The 18,882-nt window shown below is 47.8% G+C and overlaps 1 protein-coding gene across 1 annotated transcript; it reads right to left on the bottom strand.

The window, feature by feature from the left end:
- Window positions 1–8,737: 8,737 nt before the first annotated feature.
- Window positions 8,738–18,421, bottom strand: dyrk3 (dual specificity tyrosine phosphorylation regulated kinase 3). Its single transcript, XM_029149968.3, has 6 exons — window positions 17,294–18,421; window positions 15,224–15,333; window positions 12,328–12,533; window positions 11,909–12,197; window positions 11,410–11,826; window positions 8,738–11,311 (listed from the first exon to the last, which is right to left on the bottom strand). The coding sequence occupies exons 1-6, from the start codon at window positions 17,334–17,336 to the stop codon at window positions 10,580–10,582; spliced, it is 1,797 nt and encodes a 598-aa protein (XP_029005801.1). The 5' UTR covers window positions 17,337–18,421; the 3' UTR covers window positions 8,738–10,579.
- Window positions 18,422–18,882: the final 461 nt, after the last annotated feature.

Here is an 18,882-nt window from a genome sequence, read left to right as displayed (position 1 = left end):
TATTTGAAGCAATAGGTTTTAAAAATCACATCAATCATATCAATAATTATGTCCATCTAAAGATTTCTCTATCAAATATCAGGTAATGGGTTCATCAGATTTTCCTCTCCTAATTTTGTCAAGGTTATAATGTAGACTAACTGTTACATTTATTTTGATATGCTTAGTCACATAAAGTATATGCTTATACAAATCAGAAGTGACTAAGTGACTAACTAAAGTTTATATTTTGACAAAATTAGTATGTTATCTGTCATGTTTTCCAATATTCTATAATCTTACAGTAACAGATTTTCCTCTCAAAATTTAAGTATTAACTTACATGTTTATGTCCCCACATTTTTGTCCTTCACTCTTATTTTAGTGATACTTGGACACGTGGAATTTAAATGCAGTCCCACGTCTAACCACTAGATGGAGGGCAAGTCATGGTTTTAAAGACGGATTGTAGCATTAGAGACCAGTACCTACAAGTGTGTTCAATCCGGCATCCAGCAGTAAATTAATGTTTGCCACATAAGAGTAAATGTATTTGAGAACAACAGGAAGTCGTTAGGAATCTAATTAAGCTGACCAATTGTCAGACACTGAACTAAACCGTCCTCTTACATCAGGGTCCTCAACTCAGTATCGACCCTGAGGGATGCTGATAAAACGTCACTCCCTCTGTGGTGCGTAGCATTAATTCCTGAAAGAACTCAGCAATGACGCAGTTGTGCGAGGCAAGTTTTTATCAGTTGAACCTGAAAATATGTGAAACACAGAGCTGGCATTTCCTAATATACCTTTGATGCTTTAACATGTGATGCACCCAAGTTCTGCTTAGTTACCTTTAGCTGTTTTCTTATTCTTCCTTTGTGTTTTTCTATCTTTTTCCCTTCCTTTGGTTTTTCATAGTACATACTACAATCAAAACAACATGAGCATTAGAAATAGAGTTTATATAGTTTATATAGTTTTAGTTTAGTGTTTTTATTGTACATAAAAAGTATATAAATACATTTCCAACAACAACTACCACTAAGTTACACTGACTTTTAGCTTTTATTCTTAGATTACAACCTTAGGTCAAGATTAAAAATTGCAGGAGACAGAAAATCTCTTTTTCTATGACAATGCAGAGATGCTGGGGGGGTTGAAACTGGAAACTGTTGCCCGTGTTTTGACAGCTTCGCGCTGATGAATTAAGACACAGTTCCCGAGCTTGGGGCACATTTACAGCTGCTCCCCAGACAGTCGGGATGACCTGATCCCACGTTAACTCTTCATTTATTATCAGACCGCAGAAAGCTAAATATGGAGGCTTCTGTTCAGAACTAATTGGCCTCTGCCGTGAACTGATGTCAGAAACCTCTGACCAGGAACGCGTGGCCTGTGCACAGAGCTACAGAAACCTGCACGCTGACATATCCCTTGTCTTCACTCCTGCTTCCCAGAATCCTCCCCTGACGCTCTCTTGTTTCACAGCCCTCCTCGTACTTCCTGATGTGAAGGGGAAAATCTCCAGGGCAGGGGCTGCATCTCCTGTCATCTTTCGCCCGCTGTTCTTCATTAGTGTGCAAAAGTCAGAGCAAGTTTGGATCAGTTATTTCAGGCTGGCCGTAACCCGTCTTTCTCAGAATAATCCTCCATTGCTGCCGGGGCTGAAACCCTAGCTGGCTCTTGATATAGCACCATGGTCAGCACTGGCTCTGATATAGGATTCTAGCACCTGAGCGCCCGCGAGCCTCCCGCCCACCATGGGACCTGTTGAACCTGCTCACCCCTGTGATGCACGCAGACACACATGCCCCTAATGATCCCATGGTATAATCGAGCTCTCCCCCGCTCCGTTAATTTGCCACATAGCGCACCAAGAACGCATATTTACATGTGATCTAACTGTCGCTGCCTTCATCCGTGTCCTTCAAACGCCGCAACGCATTTGTTTACGCGTTGCTTTCCTTAATTTAGCCTCAAAAGACACTGCAGAAACGAGAGACCTATTCTGCCCGTCGCCCAGCTTGTCTGTCAGCCTGTTTACTTGTTGCTCTATTTGCGTGCCGGTTTGTTCCTATAGCTCGGGAAAAGCTCAGAGGAGCGGCGAGGTGGTTTCCCCGGCTCTGGTTTGGTTGGCGACGCGAGCTGCTCCCTGGAGGCCGCGTCCCTTGAGGCTTAGCGGCTGACTGAGCTCCTTGTTCCTCCGTCATCCCTTATCTTTTCTCACACTCTCCTTCGCTTTCCCGCTTTCACACACATACACAAGATCATAAAAACACTGAGTCACAGACGCTATCGGCTCCGGGGCAAGCCCGGGGCAGGGCTTGTGATGGAGCAGAACCAGCCGCTGCATCACAGATGATTGTTCTATGTTTGTCTGTGTCTGCATTGAGTATAGTTTGTATTATACTATTATGCAATACTGTTAAATGCAATAGTGTCTGCAGCTCCTGCTTACACACACACACACACACACACACACACACACACACACACACACACACACACACACACACACACACACACACACATACTGTACACACATGCACATTTCTTAAAACAAAACATTAAAAAGGCGCTTTTAACGCAGCACAATGCTGCAGACTTGCGTCCACACAAAGGAGCTCGTACGGCGCGTCCATGAAATGTCTGGCCTCCCGCTTTCATCTGTGAATACGGGCTCAGCCCCTGCAGAGGCTTTCGCAGTGGTCCCCGTGGGTCGGTGACCGGGTGGGAAACAAAGGGAGAGAGGGAGCCGTGGAAAACAAAACAGAAACGTGCAAACGCGCCCTGGAAATTGGTGAAATAGACTAGAAAGGCACCACACAACTTCCTCTCTCTGTTCTGCCTTTCGAGGTCAGTGGGACACGATCTGTTGGCGTGTGAGCAGTTGCTCTCACGTTTTAATCACATGGACATTCCTGGTTCCCCGCGCTCGCCCCCCAATAAACAAGAGCCTGTTTTATGATAGAGGACCATTATTTAGCCTAGTTCGGCTGCCAGCTCGTCTTCTGCCCTACTCAGCTGTAAAGAATGCCCCAATTCGGCTGCCACCCTCCTAACAAGGGGCCACACACACACACACACACACACACACACGCTCCGTCTCCGGTTCGCTCCGGACGCTCGCGCCCTTAAACAGACACACAGGTCCGATTGCGCCCGTCCGGTGAAATGGGGCCGCGGGACGCTCCAGTTGTCCCGCACAGAGAAGGCCTCTGCCGTTATCGGGCTTTGGCACCAGCACGAGCTCCGTCACAGACACAACAATGTCACGCCGCGTCTTCTCGCTGTGATTCACTCTGGGTCACTGACCCCGCGGCGGAGAGGACATGTGTGGGAGCATGTCCATGTGAGCACCTGAAGCATTAGCCTGTCCACAACATGACCAAGTAATAGTCTGAGTTCTGTTTACTTTGATTTCCTGTGTCCATTAAATCAGCCGTGTCTGAATGACTCCACATACTTTCCTCTTCCATTAGTGCAGATAGAGTACCGACACGTTTACGAATCCAAACAGAGGCGTCTACGTCTGCCGCCGGGCTCTGCTTTTTAGACCTGCATTTAAGTGGCTAGATACGTTCCAACCTGTCGTAGGTGGCAGAATGACTACTGCTGTTTCCAGTTACAACTGGCTGTTGGGAAATACAAAGATACCAAATACCAAAAACTTGACATATCCTGTGTGAAGTGGGAGAACTGCTTCCTGTGTAGTGTGCGTCCCAACCATCCATCTTTTTTCTGTCTCGCTCCCTCCCCATGGGCGGCCTTGTAATCCGGTAATCCATCTTAATCCGAACTGAGATTATGCGAGGTGAAAGAGCCACTTTGTGCTTGAGATTATCCACCAATTTAAATTAGTAACATAGTTTATGCCTGTGTGAGTTACCCGTGTACACGCTGGCATGCTTTGTGTGTGTGTGTGTGTGTGTGTGTGTGTGTGTGTGTGTGTGTGTGTGTGTGTGTTCTGGCCCCTCCTGAAGGAACAGCTGTTCCTGTGTCGTCCCCTCGGTTCTTCATCACATCCCTCTGTTCTGTGCATTAGCAGAGGTCAGTGCCCTTTAATCCTGCCAGTCTAATCCCCGTCACGTTTCACCTCCTGCTCTCAACCCACTGCCCCACTGCCCCCGCGTGTCTGCTCCACTCGCTTCGCCCGCACCCTCTCCACCTCCTGGACCTGGTACACCTGCAACCTGCAGCTCTGACCCACACACTATGACTCGCGCTCGTCTCACTTTCACAAGTACCAATTGATTGGAGTCAGACGACCCAGATATGGTCCTGTGAGGCAGCTCATTGTAATCGCTCCCCTCTCTTGTCTCATCAGTCGCCACAAAGCTCAGAGAAATCCTCTGTGAATTACCATTGGAGTAGCGGTCATGTGTTCCTAGAGTCCCGTGCAGTTGCAATCCCTCGCTCCACACTATTTTTAAGCTGCCCAGCTGGCACTACTATCCTGTCACTTCACCCCCACCCCCAATGCAGATGCACACACACCCCCTAATGTAGATGTGTGTGGCTGCTATGGCGGTCCTCTGCCTCCACTATGCCCTTGTACGGCGGTCTGACCCACAGAGCACCATGCCCCTCTGGTGTGGATTTCCATTCCTGGAGCCCACTCCTCAAACCTGCATTCCCCCCTCAGCCAGCATCACGGCCTGTCACAGCAAATGCCAAAGGAGCTGCCCTAAGCCTGACACACAGCGAGTCCATGTGGGCACGCAGCGCACACAAACACCTGCTAATCCATAAGACACGAGCCCAAGTCGTTTTCACACATAAATAGATACTGTATGTACATAACAGTGCCCTGCCTGCCTCACGTTCACAGTGTGCATTTCAGCCGACGGGATTATTACTATTAAGTCCTGAACTCTTGAACTCGGGCCTTAATGCAGTCAGTGAACTCAGTGGAGCAGCACTGCACAGTCCAGCAGGCCTCCCCCTGTGTGTGTGTGTGTGGTGTCTGACCTTGACTGTAACATCACCGAAGCAGCAGCAGAGTTTCACCCTTTACACCAGTGTAACATCTGTCCTCTGCATGTTGTCTTTCATAAAGCCTGGATGAGCTACACTATTTGTTGCAGCCAGACCTTTTAAGGCATCACCTGCCGGCTGTGGTGTGTGTGTGTGTGTGTGTGTGTGTGTGTGTGTGTGTGTGTGTGCATGCGAGCTTATTTAAACCTTAACCAGAATGTCAACAAGCATATTTGCCCTAAATATTACATTAATCTTTATTAATGGCCTCAATTTGTCAGACAGGAAAAAAAGTCTCGTCTGCAAATCGTCATTTTGGTTTCAGAGGGAAACGTGTTGTGTCCCTGACGAAGGCAGAACAAAGCTGGTAGAAGCTCTCGGCACCACACTTCACCCAGCAGCTGGTGAGGGGGTAAGGGGATGAGGGCAATGGGACTTTCCCCTGCACACAAACATATGCACAGATGACTATTGTGTAGTCGACTGGTGCTGCGCTGTGCACGCATGCATGCACGCACACACACACACACACCATAATACCATTAGTTTATAATGAGTGTTGGACACAGAAAGCTACTTTTTTAATAACACAAACAAGACAAGCATGTGACAGAAACCAACCAGTCTGTGTTTGCTCTGAGCATCCAGTCATGCAAACACAGGCGCGGTGCAGGAGGCTGAGCTGGCTCATACTCACATACAACCACACATGGGGGACCATTTACATGTGTCCTTTTTGCCTTTTTACTTTACAAAACTGAACTGGGTCAAGTAATGTTCGGTACAACGGATGTCTGTAGAGGCCTAGGACCAACAGGGAACCTGAAGGAAGGTTCACAGCAGCAGATCAGTGTCCAACCTCCAAAACGCCCCGTCCCGTCTTCTCCATGAAACGTGAAACCGACCATAAATATCCCATTTCCCCAGCGACAGAGCGGTTGTAGCAACAGCTCGGAGCCTCGACAGAGAAGAGGAGCGAGCATCTCTTCCATCAAGTGGCAACAAATGCATGTAATACACCTCATTTTGCAGCAGTGGCAGCATCGCTATCAAATCACGAGCGACACGGGGACGGTCCTGGGTGGCGTCTCTATCAGAAACGCCACACGTGTGAGCGTGGGCGTGTGTTTGTGTGTGTGGAAGGAGGCGATAATTTATCAAGGAGGAGAAAAGCGGGGCGTTTTCTGAGGTCAGTGGTTCAGCAGCACTGCTGGGTGAAGGAGAGGTTCATGGCGATCAGGGAGGCGATGCACACGTTTTATTGATGTTCTTTTTGTGTTTACGGAAGAAAAATTATATTAAACAGTTGGACTGCTTTTAGTGAAGTAGCAGTCTGTGAGGAAAAGTATTGAAAATAGCCTTGAGTCATTGTGAAACTGAACTTTGATCAGCCACACAAGATAAACTCGGAGCTACATTTATACACTCACACGAGACCAGACTGTGGAAAACAGCCTCCTCTGAGCCGTTGAGTGGGCTCAGCCTCCTCGGAGCTGCTCGCCAGCGTGTTGCTGTGCAGACCCGCTACCTTGAGGGTGTAAGAGAAGCAGCGAGACACAAATATAAAAACACATGCAAACCTATACACACGGAGAAACAGACAGACAGACAGACAGACAGTCAGATCCATCGTCTGTAGACAGGGGATGAGTCAACTTCTATTCCAGTCTCAAATGTGACCCAGCCGGGTCATGTAAATAAGGCAGGGAAACTGAAAACCCAAACGTGGGGGCTGCACATGCAGGCGGCGAACGCAGTAACTATAGGAACAGAGACAGATTAAGGTTTTGAAAATGAAGAAATAAGTGTCCTTGTTGGGACTAAACATGGAAAACAACACAACAGACGCTCACGTGGAGCTGTTGACCTGCTGTTAGTGTGGAATCCAGGCCGGTGGGTTGGGTGGGCAAATGTTCCTGGAGCAAAACCCCACCTCTCCCAAAGATCTGCATCTGTTGAGCCTGTATAGACATGTGCTCAGCTGTGTGTGTGTGTGTGTGTGTGAGAGAGAGAGAGAGAGAGACTAGTTCAAGCTCAGCTGTGAGTGTGTCATTGTGTGTGTTTGTGCATGTGTACAAGGAAGAAACAGCAGGCTGTGTTTTGTGTGAGTGAGTGTGTGTGTGTGTGTGTATGAGGAAAGAACAGCAGGCTGTGTTTTGTGTGCATGTGCGTGTGCGTGTTTTGTGTGTGCTGGTTTAACAGAGGGACTAATGTGGCATTCTCCTCCTGCCTCCATCGCCTGGTTCGAACCTCAGCTGTCCCGGTGGGCCGAAGCCAAGCGACACACATAGCTCCGGTGTGCGTCTGCACTCTGTGACCCAGGCCTGTGTGTGTTTCTGGCTGCGTGTGTTACTCTGTTGTCTCCTCCTGCGTCTAGCAACACGGAACGGGTCCGTGCAAACGGACAGGATCGCACGCTGGAGCGTCGTAGGGCTGTGACTCACCGCTTGAAACATCGGTCTAGACAACATGCAGTGACAACAAGCAGACCACATAAAGAGGCGACACGCAAATAACCCACAACATGATAAAACAAGGAGCAGCCCTCAGGTTGATCGCACATCAGTCATCGCCGCACATCCCTGAGGGTAGAAATATGCAAAGTTCTAGATCGGTCACACGACCAGTGGGAGTCAGTGTGTCAAAGCGGATGCAGGGTGAAGCAGCTTCACACCATATGGTCAGAAGGTGAATGGGTTGGCGTGTAATGGGATTGCGCTAATGTGCTTTTACATTAAGAGAACGAGGTAGAGAGACAATAGGAGGCATCCAGCGTCGTGCCCGTACGTTTGCCTGTCTCCTCCACCCAGGCCCACGTCATCCCACTGAGCCTCCTTCAAACTGAGCAGCTGGCGTTAAGCAGCTGAGTCAAATTCCTTCAACACCACAGCACATACGTAACCGCCCAGAGGCTGCTGCTCAGCCTGTTCCGCCTCCTCCCCACCTTCTTGTGTGGATGCACCTGAGCGCTCATGACTCATCCGCGTCATCACAGCCGAGGAGTCACCTTTCGCTTCCCAGGTGCAACCGTGGCAGCGCTGTGGTTCGTCGCTCGACGCACCTGGACCTGGAACGGAGGGAGGCCGCGTTACGATACAAGCAGAGCTCAGTGACGACGGGTTCGAATTAGCTGCTGAGCGATTGGCTGGACCGCAATGAAACGCGCCACGGGAATGTCAACAGACCAGTTTCACAGGACTTTTCCAGTGAACCTGGTTTCAACCACCTCCTGACTTGTTACAGTGCAGCTCTTCAACTTCTTGTTTGTAAATATTAACACTTATACGTATATTGACTGGTGCTGAAGGTTCAGTTTAATCCACTCTTGATAATTAGCTCACCTTAAACCCACCCGTCACTAGTGCTTTGCATAATTGGACAGAGCCAGCAGCAGAGGAAGGCTAGACTGACTGACTGCGCCTAGAAATAACCCCATAACCAGAATGATTGGAATCTTCTCTGGCATCTTTTACTGTTTTCCGCGTTCCTAAAAACTTCCGTAAAAGATCACATGTTACAACGAAGAGTCACAAACCAGTCTTTTATCAGCGTGTCCATGTTTACTGAGTCTAATCACCGACTGAAGTCCAGTTGATTTCACGTGGTTGCCGTCAGAAAGGAACTAAAAGGATCTGATGTAATTAAAAAAAAAAAAAAAAGCATAACAAAAGGTGGATCCTTCTGTTTACACTATACGGGATGGATGTGACAAAGTAGTATTTAAACAGAGAATGGTACATTAATGGGCACATCAAACCAGAAACCACCCAAGAGCAGCGGGTTGCAGTTCATAATGATTTTATTTTCTTTAGAAAAAGAAACTATCACAACTTCATTTGGTTACTGTACAGTTTCTCTTCACATAGTCACTCAGTCTGATAACAGGTTGTGATTTCATGCTGGAACACCAAACAGCCTCCTACTAACGCACACCACTAGTACAACATGACAGTACGCCACTCTCTCCTTTTCCCACTTTTGCATTTTAAATCCTCTGATATTCTGGAGTGAAAAGCAATAGAAACCACTTCTATAAAAAAAATGGAAACAGTAGAAACCCCTGACAGTTTCACTTAGAGAGCGAGGGACGAGACCCAAGTCTTGGAGCGGTGTGGTCCATACCAACATGCACCTGACGTGTATCTGTGTGCGTGTCTGTGCGCGTGCATTTTGGACAGCACCGTAAATCACACTGTTCATGTAAATTTAAATGGTTCCCTGCCCTACATGAGCCGGAGCGAGAAATATGAGTGAGGCGGCGAGATGGTGGGGGGTGCCGAGGAAATCTAGGTCAGAGCGCAGAGCTCGCAGACCCCCGTCGCAGTCACTGTCGTACATGCATTCTCTGGCTCTCTGGACAGAACTGCATGCGTGAGGATCCCAGTGGAACACAGCTAGTGTAAAGATTAAGGGATGTATCAAGTATGTCTCCCTGAGAAACACTTTTTGTCTTCAGTACCATAAAAACCCTCCTTTGTCACTGACCCCTCTCATAAATTACCCCACCACCAGTTGTAAAAGGATCTTGGCTCATATTAAGCATTCTGGCCTTTACTTTACCCCATGCTCTTTACTTTTCCACTGCTAACGCAGCTGGGCAGGTGGCTTTCTTTGCAACTTCAAAGACAACTTTCCTGGCAATCACCCATTATGTGTGTATGTGCAATGACCTACAGCTCTCCATCTTTATCATTTAACATGAGAAGAGTTTGGGAAGTACTGAGTGAGACTCCAGCTTACTGCCCCCCCACTCAAATAGGGGAGTTGGGAGGCAGTGGAGAGGGCTGTAAATAGGTTGCATGGCCTCTCAGGGTCTCCTTCAGTAGCACCTCAAAGCTAAAGCACACATCATACTAATGTCACATACTGAGCCGACATGCAAGCACCAGGGAAGAGGAAAAGTAGAAAAACAGCATCGGAAATGATGACACAGTGAAGCCTTATTGCTACAAAAGCCTTCAGACTTTATCCCCCCACGCAATGCCAACCCCTCATCACCTTTGTCATGTTGTACATATGAGGGAACCTGCACTCGTGTGCAGGGTCCAAACACTACAAACAACTCTTTTTTCCCCCCCTAGTAGCTCATATTGGCTGGACAAGTAACCTGATAAGAGTAATCTCTGTAGCCCTTTTTACAAGTGTATAAACACTTCCCCTGACTAGGGCAGTGTCCTACAAGGGTTAACAGTGAAGTGAGGCAAGTGACCGTGCAGGTGAGTGCGTTTCGCTAAAACGTGACGCTCGCGTGAGACCACGCGCGGGTATAAAAACACCTGCTTAGTCCCACAAGCTTTCCACTCACACGGAAGATTTTAAAAAGCATTATCTAAATGAAACCATATCAACTGGCTGTATACACAAACTCCACAGCCGCTCAAGGAAGTCCTTGGTATAAAAACCTTTTCTTTTTTTAGAACATGTCTTTTGTTGTCTTTTTCACTCTTGTTCAGCTAATATTAAAAACCAGGAACTTGGGTGTCGACACCTCTCATCAGAAAACAAATAAAAGAACAACCAAACGAGTTTTAAAACCTAGCCTCCAAATTCCCCGTGGGCTCTCACTCCTCCTGAGGAGTGGAGAGAGGGGGGAAGAGGAAGGAGAGAGGAGATAAGACTCTCTCTAAGAGACAAGTTTGGGTAGCACTGTGCGAAGAGGTATGGCCTCCCCTGACTCTCCCATCATGTTGCTCCTCAGTTTATTGTGGCCAGCTGTGGTTCCCAATACAGGCGCCCCCTTGACCAATATAGAGGGGAAGGAGGTGCTGTGATGCTCAGGCAGCCGTTTCACTGTGGCCCCTGGCATCTTTTCAAACCCAGACATGGACTTGGGCAGTCTTCGATATAGCCAAGGGTGCCTCAGGGCCTCGCCGGGGGTGAGACGGTTTGAGGGGTCCCAATCCAAACACTTCTTTATGAAGTCATTAAAGGTGGGGTCCTCACAGCCCTTGAGTGCGGCACTCCACTCCTTGCTACCTGGGGGACCTCTCATCTTCCCTCGGCGGGAGCGCGAGCCTGCCAGCACTGTGGCCCCCGTAGGTAGAGTATTGACTACACAGTAGCGTGGATGACCCTTGGAGTTGATAAAGTTCTTTGCCCTTTTCGCCTGCTCCAAAATCGTTTGTGGAGGCATGCCCAGCAGCTCCATGACACAGGCCAGTTGGTCACCTTCGTCCTCGCCGGGGAACAGGGGGTAACCAGTGAGCAGCTCTGCTAGAATGCACCCGAAGCTCCACATATCAATAGGAAGGCCATAGCGTGAACCGAGGATCACCTCTGGAGCCCGATAGAAGCGAGACTGGATGTAGGTGTACACCCGCTGGTGATCAAAGCAGCTGGAACCAAAGTCAATGACCTAGCAGGGACAGGAGAACAAAATGATTGCGTCAGTGAACTTTACTAATCAGACACAAAACATCACACACCCATCAATGAATGCGCTAGGTGTCCCACCTTTATGCCGCTCCGCCCCTGCTGTTTGAGCAGGATGTTCTCTGGCTTGAGGTCGCAGTGGATGATCCTTTGCCTGTTTAGGGCGTCTAGGCACTGCAGGATGGAGTGTGCGAACTTCCTGACCAGCGCTAGGCTAAACCCCTGGAACTTGTTGCGCTTGATGAGTTCATACAGGTTCATGCTCAGGAGCTCAAACGTCATGCAGATGTGGTTGCGGAAGGTGAAGTTTTCCAGCATGTGGACAACATTCATGGTGCCGTTGCGATCCTGCTTGCGCAGGTGTTCCAGGATGCGGATCTCCTCCTGCGCCTGACGGTGGAAACGCTTCTCGTTGCGCACCATTTTCAAAGCCAGGTGCTGCTGCAGCTTGTGGTCATACACCTTGGCCACCTGTCCAAAGCTACCCTTACCAATTATCTGTAGAAAAGGACAAAGAGGAAAGTAAGAATTCCGCGAGACTCAACACAAACCCAACTCTCATAGCAAGAGGCTTCCTGACCTTGAGGAACTCATAGCGGTAAGCCAGGTGGTCGTGGGCAACATAAATGTAACTGCCCTGTTCATCATCATATCCACAGTTGTTGTTGCCCCCAGCCACAGAAAGCCTCTTCTTTGCATTGGGTCCCACGAAGTAGACGTCTGGGTAGGAGTGGATCTCCGTCTGCTCCAGGGTGGTTAGTTGAGATCGGTATAGTCTAACGGCCTGGTCAGCGGTGAGAGGGCTGCCTATTTTCCCACCGTTCCCTCCATTACCAGATGATTCAGAAGAGCCCTTACTAGATTCCGTGCTGTAGAGAAAAGCCACAACAGATACACGGTGACCTATAACCACGGAGTTGTGATGATAGCTTTGTAGCATTAGTTGCTACAAATGGTTAAAACAACATTGTTTGTTGTCATCATTCACAGCTTTCTCACCTGTCGACACTGTGTTCCTTAGACAGGCCAGACAGCGGAGCAGGTTTACTGGCCATCTGACCAGTGGTCCCAATATTCTGTGTGGTTGCAGTGGATATGGCATTAAGCGTTCGGTTGTTGATGGAGTCTTCATACAGGTACTTGACCTTCAGCTGGCTACCCCGCACAGTCACCTGATCCCTCATGACAACCTTGTTACTGACAACCTGACAGAGGAAGAAGAGAAACAACAGACGAAAGAGGTTTAATTAGAAAATCTTGATTATGTAGTGAGTGCTTCTTGGACACTGTAAATATTGTAGTCATATGGTTCTGTTTGAATGTATTTAAAAAGAGTTGAGAAAGAATCAAGGTGTCTATTTACAGCCTCACCTGCATACAGACCCAGTTCAGACTCACCTTGACCGGCAAGTAACAACAAAGAAATTAACTTTGTTGGCTTGAAATATTTTAATATTTCATGTGTAACCTATGAGATAAAACTGATTTTCCAGCTTACAAGAAGCTTTACTGCAGATTTACATAATACACAACATAATATAAAAGTGTTTCAGTGGAAATAATTTGACTGTGGGGGGGGGAACCAGTACAGAGAGGTGTTGTGAAATGATGATAAATACTATGATAAATAACCAGTGAGCAGAATCAGCTTAGGTCCGCTGATAGTGTCACTTCTATCTCACATATGAACGGTTAAATGTTGGAGTCAGGCTAAAAGCCTTTAGAAAACTAGCTGACACAGGGGAAACCAGCAAAGCAAGAACTACTAGATCCAAACTGATTACATCAATGCATAAAAGGCATGCAAATAACCCCCCCCCCCCCCCCCCCCCCCAATCTACTGGGTTATTTAGGTGACAGGTAAAACCATATGCTCTACATGCAGAATTTCCTAATTTTCATAATAATATGTAACTGGGGCTGGATGATAACAAAGTTTAGACCCATTATCACTAAAGTTTACCACAAGCATAAATGAGCAAAAGGGACTGAAATTTTACCTGGAATAAACAGTCAATGCAATTCCAATCATCTATATTTGCACACAAACAGGCTGGAAAGGTTAGATTCGTTTAAGGAAAAAGCCAGGGTCAAATGCTCGCCTGCCAGTAAACAGCTTCGTTTCAACCATACCCGGAATTCCTTGCGCTTCACTCTCTCTCCTCACAAGTGGAAAGATCCCTCCACAAGATTATGGAGCATTCGGGAAATGACAGTCATTAAAGTCAGATTATACTCCCAAACTGTAGTAGCAGCGCGGCTGTTAATAAGACACGTCGGCCTTTACTCAGCATGGCCTTCCTATATACGGACACACTCAAGGGTGCATAATAAGTGGGTCTTTCTTGGTGCCTCAGTCTTATTTTAATGGCACAGTGGCCTCACCGATCTGAGGGAAGCAAGATTTAAGGCCTCTGTGTCCTCTCATCTTCTGTAAGTTTCCTGCGTTACACTTTTGAGCCTTGGCTCGAACACGCAGCTCAACAGGTCTCTAGCCGAAACCATGCCGCTTGATTAAAAAAACACGATGAGAGACTTTCTTTAAAAGTAGCTGTTGACATGTTCAAGTGAAAGAGGACTCGGAGCGTGGTGGTGTTGTAAGTTTGGGTCTGAAAATAGACTTGGTATGCAGGGTGTATGGGTTGCTATATATCATGCAGCCATCAAGTGTAACCTATTACAACAGACCTACTGCTGACCCAGGGTCCCCTGCAGCTGTTCTTCCAAAGCTCTACTACAAATACAGCCAATGTCACTTATTGTCCCCCCTCACCTGCACACAGACCCAAACAGTCACAGGAAAGGAGAATATAGAATAGGAGAATAAAGGGGAATATCAAGGCATTGTATGCGTGGTGCACCAAATGAGAATCTTCCTCTACACAGGTAAGGAGGTAACAAGGAGGGTGGAGAGTCGCCTACGAGCAAATCTGCATGGGGCAACAGATGGAGGGAGCTAATCTCTTCTGCTGTCACACAAACTACTAAGATGCTTTACTCCTTCTCCGGCACATATGAATTTGGAAAAGCAGCATCCAGCACATGGTAAAAAAACCAAACCGATGTTTGTCCTGCACACATGCAAAATATATAATCATGGTCATGCAGAAAATATAAAGTTGAATCACTGACATAACATTATGTGTATAGCAGGGTTAATGATCAACATAACTCACTTCTTTGTATTGTACTAGAAATTGAGGTCTCCTACTGTTTATTCTGTTACGTTTCCTCCCCCTTTAACAATGGACACCAGCGACATATAGCTTTAACAGACCACAAGGGATCTCTGAGCGCTGCACACACTCAACTGAAGCAAACTACTTTCAGTCACATTCAACAAAGAATATAAACTCAGTGAGCGCGAGAGAAAATACAAACAGAGCAAAAAAGAAAAGCAGGCCCATCCTCCGTGCAGGCCCAGTGATGGAGCATTATACACACAGGGGAAGGGGAGGAGGGGGAGAATGTTGATTGGGGATTTTATTTGTGGGTCACATTTTCAAGCCCAATAAACCTTGACAATATATCAACCCAGCCTTTTTCTGTGACCGGTGTGGGATGCTGTGGTGTGCATTTTCTGCCAAAATACTCAAGCCATGCATGTTTAAATAATGCAGTGGAGTCATGGTGAACTGCCTGCTGCCACACACCTTATAGCTCTCCTCAGGCAGCCAATCGATATTGGTCACATGATCATGTGGTATTCCCTTTCAAGACTATAAAACTTGAATTACACAGCTTTCAGATAAAAATCAGGAAACGGAGGAAATAGGATGAACCGTCCGAGGGCTCTCTCTCAGAGGAGCAGGACGTCCGGAGACAGACTGTGCGTCAGCACAGGGAAAAGGGGCTTCGCTGCCATTGTGAAGAATGTGTTTGTGTGTATACTTACCGTGTGTTTGGACACAGGGGGCAGCCCAGATGGACTGTTCTTATCGGCGTCCTCTTTAAGGATGTGGTCTGTCCTCATGTACGAGTCATACAGGCCATCACCGTGGCGTGCTGGGAGGAAGAAACACAAACAAACCAGTGTGATCATTTGGAATCATCAAATCTACAACAAAGACACAGTGAGAGATAAAAGCTGAGAAAACACTCAGACATCCACAGAAGATGAAATCTAATCTGCTCTGCAGAGGCACACAATCTCTTGCTGGCTCGAACCAGGCAAAGTAGCATTGATTGTTCAATCAATCAGCCTAGCAGCCTGAATAACTGACTTAAGACTAAAACAAAGATGTGGCCACACAAATCCCTGAAGCCAGCCTCAGCAGGACAGGCTCACTTACAAAGCTCTCTGCAGACCAGTGGGGATGCATATTGTCTGCCACAACATTCTAACCCACAATTACTGCAAAAAAATCCATTATAAGCAGATAGGCCATTGTATCTTTTGTGTCCACATTGTATCCAAGGGCTGCGACCTGACCAGCTTAGATAGCTTAGGGAGCCAGATCGCTAGCACTGCAAGTGGTATTATTGGCCTAATGGGGGTAACATATGCCTCTGTGACGACAGCATCTTTCCGTCTGTCCATCTGTCCATTCAGGCCCATGTCATCTAGTGTGCACGCCAGGTGTGCTCAGAAATAGAGCTCGTATGAAAGGGTGCGGGTTCATGTCATTCAATAGTGCCGTGTGTTCGTGCTTACCTCTGTGGCAATGCACCTCATACGAGATAGTACAGCCCAAGGTAGAATGTCTCAAATGACATATCTCCATCAACCAGCTGTTTGTGGCAACCGTCATTTAGCCTGCATACAAGTTGCAACTCAAACATTCAAGCGGGGCTGAATTGCTAGTTAGAATGAGCTAGTTACAAGGCCATTGTGTTGAGTTAACTCATTACCAAAAGCCCAATTGTGGCAGGCTGGGTGCTCTGACACGTCCCTAGGGCTGTAACTATGTGTAGGTGCGTCAGAGCCTTGTGTTCCCACTGCTAGCTCGTCAAAAGACCAGCTCCAAGACAGATTAGACCTGCTGCTTGGAAACAGATGCATTGGACCTGCACAGCACAGCAAACAGAGGCATTAAAGACACACACACACACACACACACACACACACACACACACACACACACACACACACACACACACAATTAGCCCTCTGCAGACGCCTAGCCACACTGTGGGGGAAGCAGACTGCCTGTATAACATGTGACTATGTTGTCCCAGCAAATTTTTCCATGGGGGAAAAAAAAGTTAAATTTGAAATGTAGCAGAAACTGGCTTGTACTCAAACATTACAGCCCAGACTGAGCTCTCCACACTGTAAAATAACTCCTCTGGACAATAAAAGGCTAGAGGACAAGGTTCAAGCAAACAAACACAACGTGTACAGCAGATCATGTGTCACAAAACGTGGGGGTGTGCATGCGGTGGGGTGAATTCAGGGCTTTTGTCCTCGCTTCCTGGTATCCTGGACAAAGTGTCTCCCTACAGTCAATGCGCCCAATGTAAAGCACGCGGTAGATTGGACTGAGGCACAAACACGACACTGACGTTGCCCTTAACAGAGGAGATGAAGTCAGTGATAATGTGAACAACAGCAGTAAAAACTCCATAAAAACAAAAACAGTGGCCACATGGACACAGGCGCTCATCTACGTGAGATGAGACGACAGCAGCAGCTTCGAGGCCCTCAGACGCACATTTTGTCAATCCGACTAAGTTGCAACGCAAACGAAAACAGGTTCAAAACACCCCGTCGCGTCTACGTCGCTCTGTTTCACCCACGAGACGACGTGACATTTAAACCGAGAACCAGGAAAACTACTGTGAAGCGAAACCTTTCAGGCCCAAGACGCTTCAGTAAACGCAGACAGGTGCCACGACGAGGCACCGAGAACCACTGCTGGTTCTGTTTAACGGCCCATTTGGTGTCACGTGGTTAAACATTTGGGAGTTAAACAGAACCTCCGTAAAAACACTCGAGACAAAGGCTGGACGCCGCCGGGGTTACCTGCTGCTATTGGGCCCTCGGGTTTTCTGCTTATTATCATCATGGTCGCAGTGGGTACGTGATGCCAGCATCCGAAGTGGGGGGAAACTGTGGAAAACAAGGACTGGACCTCGAGTCACGGAGCAAAGTTTGATCGTGTCCCAGCAACTTTCACGTCGCCTTATCCTCGGTGCTGCCGAACGCGGTTGTCGGCGTTGACTGGGACTTATCCTTTATTTAAAAAGGCAAAAAGGCTGCTCGCACTGACGCCAGCCTCGGCTGCAGCTGGAAAAAGGCGAGCAGCCGGCGGGGCTCCTTTCTTTCGGTTAGCTAGCCAGCTAGCCAGCTAGCTCGCGCTCCCACACACACGGTCGTCCGCCCGAGAGCCGCTCCCTCGGTTAAAAATAGTTTGAGTCCAAATGTTACAGCTTGGTGGTCTGACCCGGGTGCCCCTCGCCTTTCTCTGTCGGTGCAGCGAGTCGGTCCCGAGCACCATTCCCGTGCTTATTCCCGGCTAGCTCACTTTGTGGTGGGTAAACAGCGACGCTACCACTCGTCGAGTCCCCGGGATCGTCCTCCTTGGGGGGGGGTTGCTCGCGACTGGCTCGCTCGTCTTCGGGGGCTGCTAGCCAACACAGGCTAGCTCGCTAGCTGCACTGGGACCCCATGTTTCCAAGCGGCGCGACCGCTCTGCAGAAAAGCTTCGGCCGCCGTCCCCGCGGTGAACTAAATGTGCGATGTTTAATCCTTCTTCGCCGCGGTACGAGTGTCTTATTCGACGCAGCTGTGCGCTGTTGCTAAGGGCGTCTTCGCCGAGCCGGAGTCAGCAGGCAAACAGAGGGAGGGGGCGGAGCTTGGCGTCCGCGCAGAGAGCAGCGCGCCCCCCAGCGGCTAGAGCCCGTCACAGCGTCCAACCGACAGGACGCTCGCAAATGGATTCATGAAAGGTTATGTTGTACTTTTGGAGTCATTCAAAACAAGTAAAACGCATGAATATCCCAAACACAGATTCGTTGCAGTTACCAGGAAAAAAAAAGAAAAAAGCCAGAACCAAATACCCCAGAACCAGCTCGTACACACACTATATTCTTGCCTCTTCTACTACTGTGGTGAATGCACGGAGAACACAGTGTTTTGTGTTTTGAGTACAAAGCCTACACATCGTGTGGGGGTTGGGGCTTCTGGTTCTGTTTGGCCCCGGGGCCTGTGACAGACACTGACACCTGTAGGTTTATTGGTCTTACATCTTATCTTGAATGCTCTGTGTTTCAGAAGACAGAGACGTAAAGGAAAGCATTCCAAAACACGTTATATGATATATAGTATATAATATATTATACAAAGCATATCTAAATCTGATACGGACCTGGAATCGAATGTATAGCACAGCTTGCATTATATTTACAGTTTTGGTGTTGCATTGCCCCCTGCTGGTGGTTTGAAAGCAGGACAAGTCTGGTGAATAAGGACTAAAATAATTAAACTCCATTTAAACCTTAAACTCATCTAGAGAAATTAATTGAACAAAGAAGCTACATCTCTCTCTCTCTACTATCCATCGTTATTGTGTAGTTTTTTTGAGAGTAGTGCATTTAAATTAGGGATGACGG

This window comes from Betta splendens, chromosome 5 (assembly GCF_900634795.4).
Source record: "Betta splendens chromosome 5, fBetSpl5.4, whole genome shotgun sequence".
NCBI classification, from domain to species: domain Eukaryota; kingdom Metazoa; phylum Chordata; class Actinopteri; order Anabantiformes; family Osphronemidae; genus Betta; species Betta splendens.
Note: the sequence above shows the minus strand (reverse complement) of the source record. Positions and strands in the feature narration are given on the sequence as shown.